The 14,411-nt window shown below is 38.0% G+C and overlaps 1 protein-coding gene and 1 long non-coding RNA gene across 3 annotated transcripts in view; both read right to left on the reverse strand.

Moving 5' to 3' along the window:
* LOC125804803 (uncharacterized) overlaps positions 1 to 14,411 on the reverse strand; it is a 78,041-nt gene that overhangs the window by 8,189 nt on the left and 55,441 nt on the right. The gene's annotated exons all lie outside the window — the stretch shown is intronic.
* The window catches only part of LOC103040644 (fibronectin type-III domain-containing protein 3A), a 41,538-nt gene that overhangs the window by 8,189 nt on the left and 18,938 nt on the right, over positions 1 to 14,411 (reverse strand). Inside the window, exons 5-23 of one of the 2 annotated variants that reach the window (XM_022683733.2) lie at positions 14,191 to 14,392; positions 13,739 to 14,017; positions 11,597 to 11,655; positions 10,668 to 10,843; positions 9,438 to 9,497; positions 9,216 to 9,354; positions 8,254 to 8,307; positions 8,021 to 8,142; positions 7,094 to 7,277; positions 6,353 to 6,439; positions 5,239 to 5,377; positions 4,468 to 4,530; positions 4,240 to 4,358; positions 4,046 to 4,151; positions 2,820 to 2,998; positions 2,111 to 2,224; positions 1,865 to 2,014; positions 1,441 to 1,727; positions 354 to 566 (exon numbers count right to left, since the gene is read on the reverse strand). In XM_022683733.2, coding sequence (XP_022539454.2) covers positions 354 to 566; positions 1,441 to 1,727; positions 1,865 to 2,014; positions 2,111 to 2,224; positions 2,820 to 2,998; positions 4,046 to 4,151; positions 4,240 to 4,358; positions 4,468 to 4,530; positions 5,239 to 5,377; positions 6,353 to 6,439; positions 7,094 to 7,277; positions 8,021 to 8,142; positions 8,254 to 8,307; positions 9,216 to 9,354; positions 9,438 to 9,497; positions 10,668 to 10,843; positions 11,597 to 11,655; positions 13,739 to 14,017; positions 14,191 to 14,392 — 2,732 coding nt within the window. Of the gene's footprint in view, positions 1 to 353; positions 567 to 1,440; positions 1,728 to 1,864; positions 2,015 to 2,110; positions 2,225 to 2,819; positions 2,999 to 4,045; positions 4,152 to 4,239; positions 4,359 to 4,467; positions 4,531 to 5,238; positions 5,378 to 6,352; positions 6,440 to 7,093; positions 7,278 to 8,020; positions 8,146 to 8,253; positions 8,308 to 9,215; positions 9,355 to 9,437; positions 9,498 to 10,667; positions 10,844 to 11,596; positions 11,656 to 13,738; positions 14,018 to 14,190; positions 14,393 to 14,411 lie in introns of both variants that reach the window. The other variant, XM_022683732.2, reaches the window with a different exon arrangement.

Here is a 14,411-nt window from a genome sequence, read left to right on the forward strand (position 1 = left end):
ATTATTTTTACCATGTTCTCCATCTCTAAAAACGATAGGAACGCTGATCATGAGATTTAAAAGCCAGCTAAATGTCTAGATGTTGTTTAAATAGGCAATATACTGATATTTAATAAGGTTTTTAGAATAAACCTCATTTAAAATGCTGTTAAAGCAGCACCAGCCTGAGATTTCTGCTTTGTGGAGCTTTGCTATTCTTGCTAGACACTGTGATGGAGGTAAGTGATGCGCTCTTGAGATGGGTATCCAGTTACTGATATTTACTGAAATTCACTCAGCCTCCCCCAGAGGCACATTCATTTAGCAAATTCTATATATATACACACACGCTTTTGTCATATTTATGTCAGTACCTGTCAGTGTCGACCTGCATGTGCAAACAGTAGTGGGTGCCTCGGCTGTTCTGGGGTCTGCTGGGTCCTTCTCCCCACTTCAGTTTCAGGCTCTGAGGACCGGCCACAGCACATTCCAGCAGAGGCGGCTCTGGAGGCAGACCTCGTGTCCTGAGCTTCAGCACTGAGCTGAACGGACCAGAACCGATGCTGTTCACTGCTTGTACTCGTATCCTGATGGGCAGAAAATAAAAGAAATGAAAGGATTTAATGTTCTTTGGTTTATAAGTAAATAATCTATGCACAATCTATGTGCTTTAAATAAGTAATATGTCACATGTCACGATGCATGGCGATTAAAAAAAGCCAGTGGGCGTAAGCAAAGGCAGGAGGACATGTTATAAATCATTTTATACTGAAGCAAATTATACAATCACTATTTTTTTTTTAAGTCAATCATAGCCACATAGCCAAGAGCTATGGCTGAGCCTGGGAAACTGCTTTTAGCTACAGATAACTCTAAAACTAAAATTAAAGATGGCTGATATCACAAAATCATTTTAAACTCTTAGTTTCTAACCAACTTCAGACAGCTTATAACTGTTTTAGCTGAGTTTTTTCTTTAAACTTTTTATTGATATGATTTATTTTATATTCTTTTTATTAATCTAATATTTAATATTTTAACTGTTAGCCTTTTTTTATTTTATTCATTTTATCATTTTATTTGTCTTATTACTGGTTTTACTTTTGGTCTGTTAACCTTTTATGTTACATATTTCGTTCTTTTATTTATTATACTTTTTTAACTTATTATTATTATTATTATAATTATTTATTTTAATTTCATCATTTACCTTTCTTATAATTGTATAGTTTTATTGCTTTACATTTTAGCCTGTCTGCATATCCTTTTATTCTGAATGGTTTTATTTCTTCTAAATTAAATCTTATATTTTTTGCTTGTTTTTATCATTTAAACCTATTTTTCCGTCCCTTTCATTTTTTAAATGCTCAGCTGCAATGAAAATGAGGGATACCCTCAATGTATTACCGAGTGGAAATAAAGGTTGATTGATTAATTGATTGATTGAGTGATTGATTTTACCTGTATGTAGTTTCTGGCTGCAGGTTTTCCAGTATGTGGTAACTCGTCCTTCCTACCGACAGGGGGAGCTCCTCCCCAATATCTATATTATAGCTGGAAATTTCAGCTCCGTGGCAACGAGGCTCCTTCCACCGCAAGGCCAGAGTGGTAGCAGAGCTGCGAGGCATTACATCATCCAGAGGCTCCGCCCTCATCTCCTCAACATGCTCCACAGCAGCCGGTACTGAGGCTGGTGTCGTTACCATGGCGACATCGCTGAAGAGGCCTGCCCCGACATCACTGACTGCCTGCGCGGTTTGAGAATACGATATGACAGGAAATAAGCGCTCATTAATCAGCGTAATTGACATTCATGAACTGGTGGTGCATTCCCCTGGCTGGACTAAATGCATTATCGCAGGGGATGCATTATCAGAGTTCCTACCTGCACTCTGCAGCGGTATTCTGTAGCTGGCCGCAAATCGTTCACTTCGTACTGAGACGAGGGGCCGCAGTACAGCAACTCGAGAGACCCCTCCTCAAGCCCCCATTCCATCCTGAACTCACACACCTCGGCTCCGTTACACACCGGGACCTGTGTGTAGTAAAAAACACAAAACAAGTTAGTTAACTGAGCGTACACATATATAAAGAGATATATATATACTCAATTCTGATCAAATCTAATCACCTGCCAGGAAGCCAGCACACTGCTGGAAGTCTTCAGTGTGAGTTCTGGAGCACGGCACTGCTCTGGAGGTCCGGCTGCTGTGGAGGCCTGGCACTTTTCTGACAGAGGACCCCACTGCAGAGAAACATACACAGCTGTAGTATTATACAGTGCATTAAAAATAGCTACATATGTAGTAGCTTGAAATAGCTTTTGGAATTTGCAAGGGACGTCCATGATCCGGTTATGTGATCTGTAATTTTCAAAGGATCACCAATTTATTAAAAATGTAACGTACGCATTTTGATTTTCCCAATTGGAAAACCTCTGGAATATAATCAAGAGGAAGATGGATGATCACAAGCCATCAAACCACCAAACTGAACTGCTTGAATTTTTGCACCAGGAGTAAAGCAGCATAAAGTTATCCAAAAGCAGTGTGTAAGACTGGTGGAGGAGGAGAACATGATGCCAAGATGCATGAAATTAAAACTGTGATTAAAAACCCAACAGGGTTATTCCACCAAATATTGATTTCTGAACTCTTAAAACTCTTAGAACTTGTTGACATTTCTCGCTTTACCGTAAATAAATGCTCTAAATGACAAAATAATTTTATGTGGAATTTGGGAGAAAAATTCATTTTACTCAAACATAAACCTATAAATAGCAAAATCAGAGAAACTGATTCAGAAACTGAAGTGGTTTACCCACATTAGCGTGAACTTACCCCGGCTGTGTTGAACGCCTTCACCCAGAAAAGGTACGTTCTTCCAGGCAGCAGCTGGTTAACAGTACAGCGAGAATCAGAACCACAGAACACCTCCTGCTGATCCTCCTCCTCCTCTGACTGGGCCATTTCCACACAGTACTGAGACACTGCTGCACCACCATCACGCACTGGAGGGTCTGGAAAAGATAGAGAGGTACCCAAGAATTAACAGACATAATTATGCAGATCCTAGAAAACACAATGTTACTGAGAGCGCGAGCGAGAGTGTGAGAGATAGAGAGTAAGAGAGAGTGAGAGAAAGAAAGTGAGTAAGCAAAATTAAGAGAGCAAGAGTGTGAGAAACAGAGAGTGGGAGAGAATAAGAAAGACTGAGCGAGAGTGTGAGAGAGTCAGAGAAACTGAGAGAAAGTGAGCAAGAGTGTGAGAAAGAGTGAGAAAGAGTGAGAGAGAACGTGATTGAGCGAGAGTGTGAGAAAAAGAGTAAAAAAGAGAGAGAAAAAGTGAGTGAGCGAAAGTAAGATAGCAAGAGTGGGAGAAACAGAGAGAGTGAGCGAATGTGAGTGTAAGTGAGTGAGTGTGAGAGAGTGAGAGATAGTGAGCAAGAGTGTGAAAGAGAGTAAGAGAACGAGAGTGAGTGAGTGGGTGAGAGAGAGAATGAGAAAAAGCATGTGCGAGACAGAGAGAGAAAAAAAGGAAATGAGTGAAAGAGTGAGAGAGAGCGAGTAAGAGAGCGGGTGAGATAGAGTGAGTGTGAGAGAGAGAGCGAGAAAGTAAGAGAGAGTAAGAGAGAGCGCAAGAGAGAGTGACTGTGAGAGAGCGAGAGTGAGAGGAAGTGAGTGAAAGAGTGAGAGATAGACAGAGAGAGAGAGAGTGACTGTGAGAGAGAGAGAGTGAGAGGAAGTGAGTGAAAGTAAGAAAGAGAGAGAGAGACAGAGAGAGAGAGAGTGACTGTGAGAGAGCGAGAGTGAGAGGAAGTGAGTGAAAGTAAGAAAGAGAGAGAGAGACAGAGTGAGAGAGAGAGAGAGTGACTGTGAGAGAGGGAGAGTGAGAGGAAGTGAGTGAAAGAGTGAGAGAGAGAGAGAGAGAGAGAGAGTGACTGTAAGAGAGCGAGACGCTTGAGAGTTTTTTAAGCACAGTATAGCTGTGCTGACAGTTTGGTTGCTAAGAATAACATTTAGCACATAAAATAACAGTAAAACGTCTCAAAAACAACCGACTCTCACCCCAGCACAGGGGAATCTCTGAGGGCGTGGCGTCTCCTGCAGTCCGTAATGCTTCACACGGTCCCGGAGGCAGAGCTGGAGTCTCAACCGAGAGGATCTCTGAGACCTGAGGAGAGAAACATTCCTAATTCACACGACTCAGTTCCAAAAGCACAGATTAATCACAAAAAAGAAAAATCAGCTTCCTTTATTACCTGACTCTGCCCTCCTAAACTCCGGCAGTGCACTCGGAGACTGTACCACGTCCCCTCCAGCAAACACTCACACACATGCTGCCTGAGAGGACCACTGTACACAACATCCCACTGCCCATCTACACACACACACACACACACACAGATAAAGATAAGATTAGATCAACATTACCAGCAGTATGTACACCAATTATTTAAATTTTCTCAAACCCAGAGATCATTTCTCACCAGTGTGACTGATTTCCAGAACATACAGAGTGATTGGCGAGCCTCCATCATCTTCTGGTGCCTCTGAAATACACACAAAATATAAATAAATAAAAAATAAAGCTATAAGTAAGCTATAAGTGTGTGAGCTCATTGACAGCACAGCTCTGATAGGTAAGTTTTTATATGTTTTTAACATTTAATCATAATAATAACAACAGAGTACAAAATGAAATCCCAAAAAAATCCAGTTTTGTAAATTCTAATCATTTACATATCAAATAAGAAACAGAAAAAAGTGCATGAAAGAAACAGACATTTTTACATTGGTAACAAACATGTACAGTTTGTTAAAGTCTAAAATGTAAAATGTAGTTTCAGCACAACAAACTGTTGTTTAGAATGACTACATTTTTGGGGATTCGATTCACGACTCGATTTGGTCACATTATTTAGAACAAATTTTAAATGAACAAAAATAAGGAATGTTTTTATTTAAGTGCATAAACAATAAAAAAAATCACCTTGTCTAAATGTTCCCTGTACAAATGTTCCAGTGTAAACAAACTACTGTGCTGTTCTATTTCTAAATGAATCACTTTTTAGTATAGGAAATGTAGAGTGAAAATATTTTTGTTTAATGGTTCATCTTGTTATTGAGTATCTTTATTGAAGTATTTCGGTGCGTTTTTGGTGAGATTCCCTGTTTTCTTTAAGCAGCGTTTAAGATTCAGATTTTAGCAGAATTCCTAAATGAGTTATGATGTTGATGTTCAGTGTAACCTGTCTCACCCCAGATAACATGCAGGCTGTGCGGCTGTGCAGGGCGGCACAGAGACGGTTTGCCCGGGTTGCCAGGTTGGTCCGGCAGGGTCCTGTACTCCACCACTCCGCTGGGCTGGCTAGTGCCTTCTGTATCAGTCGCCAGAACCTGCAAAAACCAGAGAGAGAAGCATGAAGCCTGGAGCTGCAGACCATCACAGCAGATACTGAGTTAATCTGAGAGCTTTAATAAAGGAAATAAATGCTATTGCAGCTTCATTTTATATATAGAGATATATATCGCATTATTTTCATATTACAACTTAGGAAAAGGAAACGCTGTGTGAGCACAGAGAGAGAGAGACAGACAGAGAGAGAGAGAGAGAGAGAGAGAGAGAGAGTGGGAAAAAGACCGAGTGGGTGACAGGGAGAGAAAGAGCCTACGAACGAGTGGGTGAAAGAGTGTGAGTGGGTGAGATAAAGCGAGTGGGTTAAAGAGAGAGAGAAGGTAAAAGAGAGTGAAAAAGAGAAAGTGGGTTGAGAGAGCACACACCTGGTGGGTGAAAGAGAAAAAGAGAGAGTAAAAAGAAAGTAAAAAGTAAAAAAGAGAGTAAAAAAGAGGAAGAAAAAGAGAGAGTGGGTAAAATAAAGAGATTGAGAAAGAAAGAACAAGTGGGTGAAAGAGAGAGAAAGAAAGAATGGGTAAAAGAGGGAGAAGGAGAGGCAGAGACAGAGAGAGAGATATAGAGAGGGTAAAAGAGAGACGGAGAAAGAAAGAGAGAGATATTTTGGTTTATTTTTAATACATCACTGATCCGGATCTTTTCCAAACGATTCCGATCCTTTGAAAGTTACATGATCGGATCGGGAACATCCCTAATAAATTCCCCCCAAAAATCTTATCTATAGCTAGCTAGCTATTTTAGTTTATTACACTATAATAAACCATTTGCTTCAACGTTCAAAATGATATTTAAAGCAAAAACCAACACAGAAGCACATTTTTGCATAATTTGCAAAAGCACGCAGAAGCAGAAGCAAAAGATGTAGAGATAACTGTGGTTTTCTTGCATTTTTTTTTTTGAGAAAGTGCATCTCTGACAGGGGTCTGCAGTTAATTAGCCACTGCATTGTGTTCACTCACCCTGAACTGGTAGGAGGTGAATCTCTTGAGCTCCTTCACTGTACACGACTGCTCCTCTCCTCTGTGCTTCAGCTGAAAGCCGCAGCCCTATGAAGAAAAAAACATTTAGTTTATAATTTCTGAGCATATCTGAGCTGACATCTACCATCTAAACAGAATAAAAAGTCTCACAGTAGTGTCACATTATTTGGTAATACTAGCAGGCAGATAAAATGTGTGATGGCACAAAATCTTACAGCACTTCATGCTTCCCTCTGCTAATAACTTTTATGGAGATGCGGATTTCATTTTCCAGCAGGACATGGAAAGTGCAGACTCGGTTCCGATACATCAGATCACAGGTGATTGTACTGACCGACAAGGAGTGATAAGGGGAAAGCGCACTGTTTACACACCCAGAGAGAGCAAGGCCAATTGTGCTCTCTCAGGGCTCTGGCAGCTGATGGCAAGCTGCATGAACGGGATTCGGACCAGCAATCTCTTGATTATACTTGGACCACTAGTGTTATCTGGCTAATATATATTAAATTATACTGCCCCTTATCAGCGTTTTCAAAAAAGTATATTTGATCTATCTATATTTGATAAATCTAGTGCTGGGTGTCCATTTCCTACACTATTTTCTGAGATGATAATTTTGTTAATTTTAATAAAAATAGTTATAGTTTAAATTAACTACTATAACCATGGTAGTTTCATATTAGTTACAATTTTTATTTATTTTCACCCTTCTCCACTCACCAGTCCCTTCTCTTCCACCTCCAATATGTACACAAGTGTGTCTCGCCCAGCCGACCCACAGGGGGCGCTCCACTCCAGACTCAGCCACGTCACTCCAGCCTCCGTTAACCGAGGGGGAGCCGGCGGTGCAGGAGGAGCGGCAGAGCAGCTCGCCGTGCAGCAGCTCACAACACTACTGAAGGCACTGCAGATAAAACAATACAATAAAATACAATAATAAATCAGAGTTTATGGTAAAAATTTACTTTACAGATCACTAATAAGTGTGTAATAATATGGTAACAACTAATATTTATCCATAAATTAAATATCAATGTCGTTACTGATTAATAAATCACTGATTAATAAACTGATTAATAAATCAGTAATCGTGGAGTAGTATTTACACATTTAATTATTTAACCATTTTGCATTTGTTACTAAATAATAAATAAGTTATTGTAAAGGTAACAGATCAGTAATAAATAAGTCATATCAATATGACAATAGAAATTATAATATTTTGGCAGCACGTTATATTTATTAGCAATAATTTACAAATTTTCCATATAACAAATCTGAACAAGTATGTAATTAATTTGCAAAAAATACTTCTATGGATAATAAGTTACATTTTTATGATAATTTTTCAAATATAGCTAAAATAAGTTATTTGCACATTTTCTACTCATTAAAAACAACTCTAGATTTACTGTTTTTCTTCATGACTACCACTACAATAACATTACAATTTTATTGTTATGAAACTATTACCTCCACAATCAAAATTACTGATTTGTTAATCAGTAACAAGTAGAAAACTGATTATTACCATATTATTACCCACTTATATATGAGTTATATTACTGTATAGAATATATTACTTTAACTACAATAAATAATATAAATATTAATGTAGCTGAGAATTACACTAAGTTTAACACTCACCTCATTCCTACATCGTTTTTAGCAGCAAGTCTGAAGGCATATTTTGTTGAAGGCATGAGTCGCATGACTTTGTACTGCTTGGCAAGGCCACTGTAAACCTCCTTAAATGCACTTTGTTTTCCCTGCTGATAGAAAAAAAGCATGTGTATGAAAATGCATGCAAAAAAATATATATATCTAACATCAATATACTGGGAAAGAAAGACCATGTGTTCTATTCTGCTGATGCTTACCTCATGATATTCCAGGCAAAAGCCAGTGATTTTGGAGCCATTGTCATTGGGTGACTGAAAAAAAAAAAAAAAACAATAATAATAAATTTATGCATACTATTTTTATTAAGTGTTTATGAAGTATTAAGTGCATTTCAGAAAATACACAGTCAGAAGTGCAATCATAATTCACTGATTTTTCTCCAATTAGACTTGCGCTGTTTTCACATTAATAACGTAAGACCAGAGTAACATGCATTCTAGTACATCTCAATTTTTTTTGAATATCATTGAAAAGTTGCTTTATTTCAGTAATTCAGTTCAAAATGTGAAACTCATATATTAAATATAGATGTATAACATACAGAGCGATCTATTTCAATTTTTTTTTTATTGTTGATTGTTTATATGATTATGGCTTACAGTTGATGCAAACCCAAAAATCAGTGTTTCAGAAAATTTTAATATTATATATTAAGACGAATTGGTACTTTTGGCAGTGTGCCAAGTCCTGCTGGAAAATGAAATCCGCATCAACATAAAAGTTGGGAGCGTTTAATTTTTTTGCAGGACTTTTAGTGCTGATCGACATCACCCTAGGAGCGATAAGGAGAAAGAGCTCTATCTCTACTGTACCCACCCAGAAAGAGCAAGGCCAATTATGCTTTCTCAGGGCTCTGGCAACTGATGGCGAGCTGCTTGACCGGGATTCGAACTAGCAATCTCCAGATCATAGTGTCCTCTTCATAAAATCTTTGATTACAATATTACATATACAAAATAATAATTGGCAAATTACTTTATAGATTACTTTATAGATTAAGAGGTTTGGAATTGTTTCTCTGAAAAGTTGACTTGTGACAAATATTTGTAGTAAAACTCTATATAACGCTATATAAATCAAATTTAACTGAATCGAATTATACAGTAGCAACCCCTAGCCTTATGAAATATCCTCAAAGAACAAGTATAAAGACCCATACCCTCCACTGCAGACTTATGGAGCTCTTGGTTCTCTGGAGAAGTCGAGGAGCTGCAGGAGCGTCTGGAGCGCCGGGCAGCGTAGTGAAAGCTACAGTATCGGACTGGGCTCCCTTCACTGAGCTACACGCCACACAGACCCTGCCAGACCAAATAAATAAATCAGTAAAGTCACAGGAAGGCCGTGTGTTAAACAGTGAAACGTGAGCACGGCCGGGTCTCACCTGGCGTAGTAGTTCGTAGCAGGCCTGAGGTCTCCCACTGTACATCTAGTGTCCTTCCCTCTAAAATAAAGAAGTTATTACGTCAGAGATATGTCATAACGTATAAAAAAACACACTTTTATTTGAGTAAACATTTAGTTATTTCAACAGAAACCAGGTTTGTGATGTTTACAATGCAAAATATAGCTATTTTATTCATTATTCAACACTACAGGTGACCATACAAGCATTTCTAAGCATGCGATGAATCTCATCAATGCATAAAAACACTGATCAACTGCACATTTTAATATATTAGTGCTCAATCTCAAAATATTTTATTTCACTAATTCAGCTGAAAATGTGAAACTCATATATTATAGATATATGATCTATTTTAAGTGTTTATTTATTTTTTATTGTTGATGACTATGACTTACAGCCAACAAAAAGACAAAAATCAAAGTGTTTTAGAAAATTAGAATATTATATAAGACCAACTGTTACTTTTGCCAGTATGGGCAGTGTGCCAAGTGCTAAGTCCTGCTGGAAAATGAACTCCAGCATGAAGTGCTGTAAGATTTTGCGGGGAAACAAAACTGCACTGACTTTGCACTTGATAATAAAACACAGTGGATCAACACCAGCAAATGACTGTGAACGGTTCTGCAAAGTACTCATTCAAGTCATTTTAAAGTCTTTTAGATTCTAACCACCTTCAGAAATCCGGTACCTGTTTTAGTTGAGTTTTTCTTTTACCTTTTATTTATTTTATTTAATTTGCTTTGTCTTTTTATTCATCTAATTTTCTGTTTCATCCAATTCGGCCTTCTTTTATTCATTTTATCCTTTTATTTATTGATTTCCTTGTCTTATCTTTGGCCTTTTACCTCTTAATCTATTTTATCTTTTTATTTATGTTTTTATTATATATATTTTATTTTTCTAATCATCTCTCTTTATTTTGTTGCTTTACAGTTTAGCCTGTCCACTTGTCATTTTACTCTAAATTATTTAATTAGTTTATTCATTAAATCATGTTTTGTTTCGAAGTTCCTTATTTTAGTTCATCTACTTGATTTTAATGTTAAGTTCTAAATGCTAAGCTGCACTGACAATGAGGGATATCCTTAATGTAGTTTCGAGTGAAAATAAAGGCCGATTGATTGATTGATTGATTGTTTGATTGATTGATTATGTGAGTGTGTTAAGTAAAAACGTTAAAATGGAAGAGTAAGGGTTAATGCTCACTGGTACACAAGCTTGAAATCTCCCTCCGTGCCGCTCGGGGACAAGGCCAGCTCGTAGCTGAGCAGCAGGGCAGTGTGTGAGTGTGTGTGTGTGTGTGAGTGTGTGTCTGTCTCTGACGGTATGGGGAGTGGAGGACGCCAGGAGAGGACAGCTGAGCGAGACGTGACACTGCCCACCTAATTCACAGAGAAAGAAGAGAGAGAGAGAGAGAAACAGAGATATTTATATATTTATAATTTTTACTATAGTTACTGGAATCGATCTTTAAAGGACCATTAAGGATTATAAGGATTATAAAAAAAGAGAATAAACACATACAAATGACACATTTCTTTAGTTTTACCAAAATAAAAACCTCTGGAATATAATCAAGAGGAAGATGGATGATCACAAACCATCAAACCACCAAACTGAACTGCTTGATTTTTTGCAGCAGGAGTAAAGCAGCATAAAGTTATCCAAAAGCAGTGTGTAAGACTGGTGGAGGAGAACATGATGCCAAGATGCATGAAAACTGTTATTAAAAATCAAATAGAGAAAGAAAGAGAGAGAGCGAGAGAGAGTGAGAGAGAGTGAGACAGAGAGAGAGAGAGAGAGATTTACATATTTATAATTTTTTACTAAAGTTACTGGGATCGATCTTTAAAGGACCATTAAAGGTTTATACAGCTCTGAAAAACGATGAGTTTCTTTAATTTTACTAAATTGAAAGAAAAAAAGGAGTGGCATAAAGTTATCCAAAAGCAGTGTGTAAGACTGGTGTAGGAGAGAACATGCCAAGATGCATAGAAACTGTGATTAAAAATCAGATAGAGAGAAAGAGAGAGAGAGTATGTGTGAAGGAGAGAAAGCATGAAGGGACGAACTGAACATGATCTGGGCTCGTGTTCTCCACAGACACGTTACATATGTAGGTCCAAATGACTCACAGATGGTTTGCATACGGCCGACAGCAGCTCCTGCACCCGCCTCACTTCCTCCTCCGGGTCTGCACAGATAACACACACACGTATAAAATGTCAGTACACACTCATTCGATAAGGCAACAGCTTGCTAACACATGAACTCATATATCTGCACTGTTTGGACTGCAGTTATATTACCTGTTTACTTAGCGACCGTCCGTTATGAAGTCAGTCTATCAACTGACAGTAAAACTGACGCACAATGATATGCAGATTTAAGATACAGTAGCTCTGCTGTAGCATTTAACAGGAATTTAACAGAAAAAATGTTAAAGCACATTTAGAGTATAGCTCAGAGTATAATAGCAAATTTATCGCTTTTACTAAAGTTACTGGGATAGATCTTTAAAGGTCCATTAAAGATTATACTGCTCTGGAAAAAAATAAGAGACCACTCAGTTTCTTTGATTTTACCAAATTGAAAACCTCTGGAATATAATTAAGAGGAAGATGGATGATCACAAACCATCAAACCACCAAACTGAACTGCTTGAATTTTTGCACCAGGAGTAAAGCAGCATAAAGTTATCCAAAAGCAGTGTGTAAGACTGGTGGAGGAGAACATGATGCTAAGATGCATTAAAAAAAACGGCGATTAAAAACAAACCAGGGTTATTCCACCAGATATTGATTTCTGAACTCTTAAAACTTTATGAATATGAACTTGTTTTCTTTGCATTTTTTTTTTTTTTTGCTATTTCAGCCATTTCCTAGTCATTGTGTTTTTTTTAATATCTCAGGGGTGTGCCATATCAAATTGTATGCAATAATACAATTGCAATAGTGTAATTAATTTTTTTTTATTCAGTGTTTTGTGATATCACCAGTATTGTTATCGCAAAAATACCATGAAAATTATGATATTATTTCAGGGCCATATCGCCCACCCCTACTCCTAAAACACAATTGGTCCTGTAGTTCTTGCTCCCAACCAAAGAAGTGTTACTGCACTCAAGCAGACCACCATAGGGATGAAAAATCTGAATAAATCAAAGACTAAGCCAGGAGTGTCAACATCAATTGTTCTCTACATCCAAGAACGTTGTGATGAGCAACTACTTGGCAGAGAGCAGACAGAAGACCACACTGACAGATGATGCAAGAAAGATTCAATCATGCTGAAGAACAAACTGCTGAAGAATCAAGAGTGAGATGGAGAAATATCAGAGTGAAAGCTGCCATAAAATAGTGTACCACCCAACATGAGAACCACCACTGAGCCTGTCACCATAATTTCATCACTGACTTATTGTATAATATTGTATAATATATTATAGATAGATAGAACAGTTGCTGTTCATATTAAAAAGATGACTGATGTCAGCCATGCAAAAAGTTCACGTGCACAATTATATAATAATCTAATTTAACAGTGCAAATTTGTAAAGATATAAACAGCGGATAGTAAATAAACTAGTACGTAAGATATAGGCCTGTCACAATAACTGCATTATGATTAATATAATACAGTAATTTTTCAAGACAGTTTGAATGTCTGAATTTTCTAAAGACTTAAAAGTTAATTACTGATAAAAACGATGTAACTTTAATTTATGCTATGAAATTATTATTACATCAGTGGCATAAAATAGTGTTGAATGACAATAACATTGACCTAACCACCACTGAACACAACAACTGAACAAAGATAAAATGTAACATGATTCACTTTTTAAGAGGTTATATTTTAATAACACGCTTTAAAAAATATATATATAAAATGAGAAGGGTACCAACTTACAAGGACAAATAAATTGATGATGATTTGCTAAACCCCAAATTCACCAAACGCAAACTTTACAGACATGAAAACCAATATCTACAACTGATTGATTGATAAATGTATAACACAAACCCAAAAAACAAGTTTTTTCAGTCTTTTAAGTTCTTTCAAAAATCGAAAAGGATAATGGAACAAATAACTGGATTTTTGGGCTAAATGTTATATTATTTTTTTATTTATTTATTTTTATTTTTGTACTCATTACAACCACCAATAAACCTCTAAAAGCAACTGAGGATTCATCTCTTCAGAACTTCAGAAGACAAAAAAAAAACTTAAATTAAATAAAACTAAATAAATAATAATAATAATAAATCTCTCACCTTTAGCGTCATAGCTCGATGTGGGAGAGGCTCTGGTCCGGCCAGAGGGTTTGAGTCGAGGGGGTGTGGGAGACGCGGCCGAGCCTGTCCGGCCCTTGCTGTTTCCATTAAGCATGGCGACCTGCCCCCCCTTAATAAAAGGTCCTGGGGGGCTGTGAGGGAGGGGTACTCCGTTGGCAGTGCCCAGATAACTGCCCTTCAGCCTCCGCTGCAGCTGCTCCTGCATTTTCACCGATCGTTCTTCATGGATGGGCATCGACATGCTGTGACACATCATGTCTGGGGGTCCACAACCATACAGCCACACACACACACACACAGAAACACACACACACACACACAAATACACACACACACGGTTACAGAGGTGTAGCAGCAGCATGGTTTTAGTATGAAGCTGATAATGAATGTCTGGCAGTCTCTCTAACACTCCTGCTCCTGCTCTCTCTCACCCTGCTCAGTGTAGATGGGCAGAGCTGGCAGCTGGTGGACGTAGTGAGGGAGTTCTGTGGGGAAGACGTGCGGGTGGTGCAGCATGGTCGGGTGCGGAGGGGTGTAGAGGGGGAGATGTGGAGGTACAGGCGGTAGAGATGGGTGAAACTCCACAGTATGGGGTAAAACCAGCACTTTACGCATGCCATTCTCCTCCACCACCTGTAGGGGGCGCACAAGA

This window comes from Astyanax mexicanus, chromosome 10 (assembly GCF_023375975.1).
Source record: "Astyanax mexicanus isolate ESR-SI-001 chromosome 10, AstMex3_surface, whole genome shotgun sequence".
NCBI classification, from domain to species: domain Eukaryota; kingdom Metazoa; phylum Chordata; class Actinopteri; order Characiformes; family Acestrorhamphidae; genus Astyanax; species Astyanax mexicanus.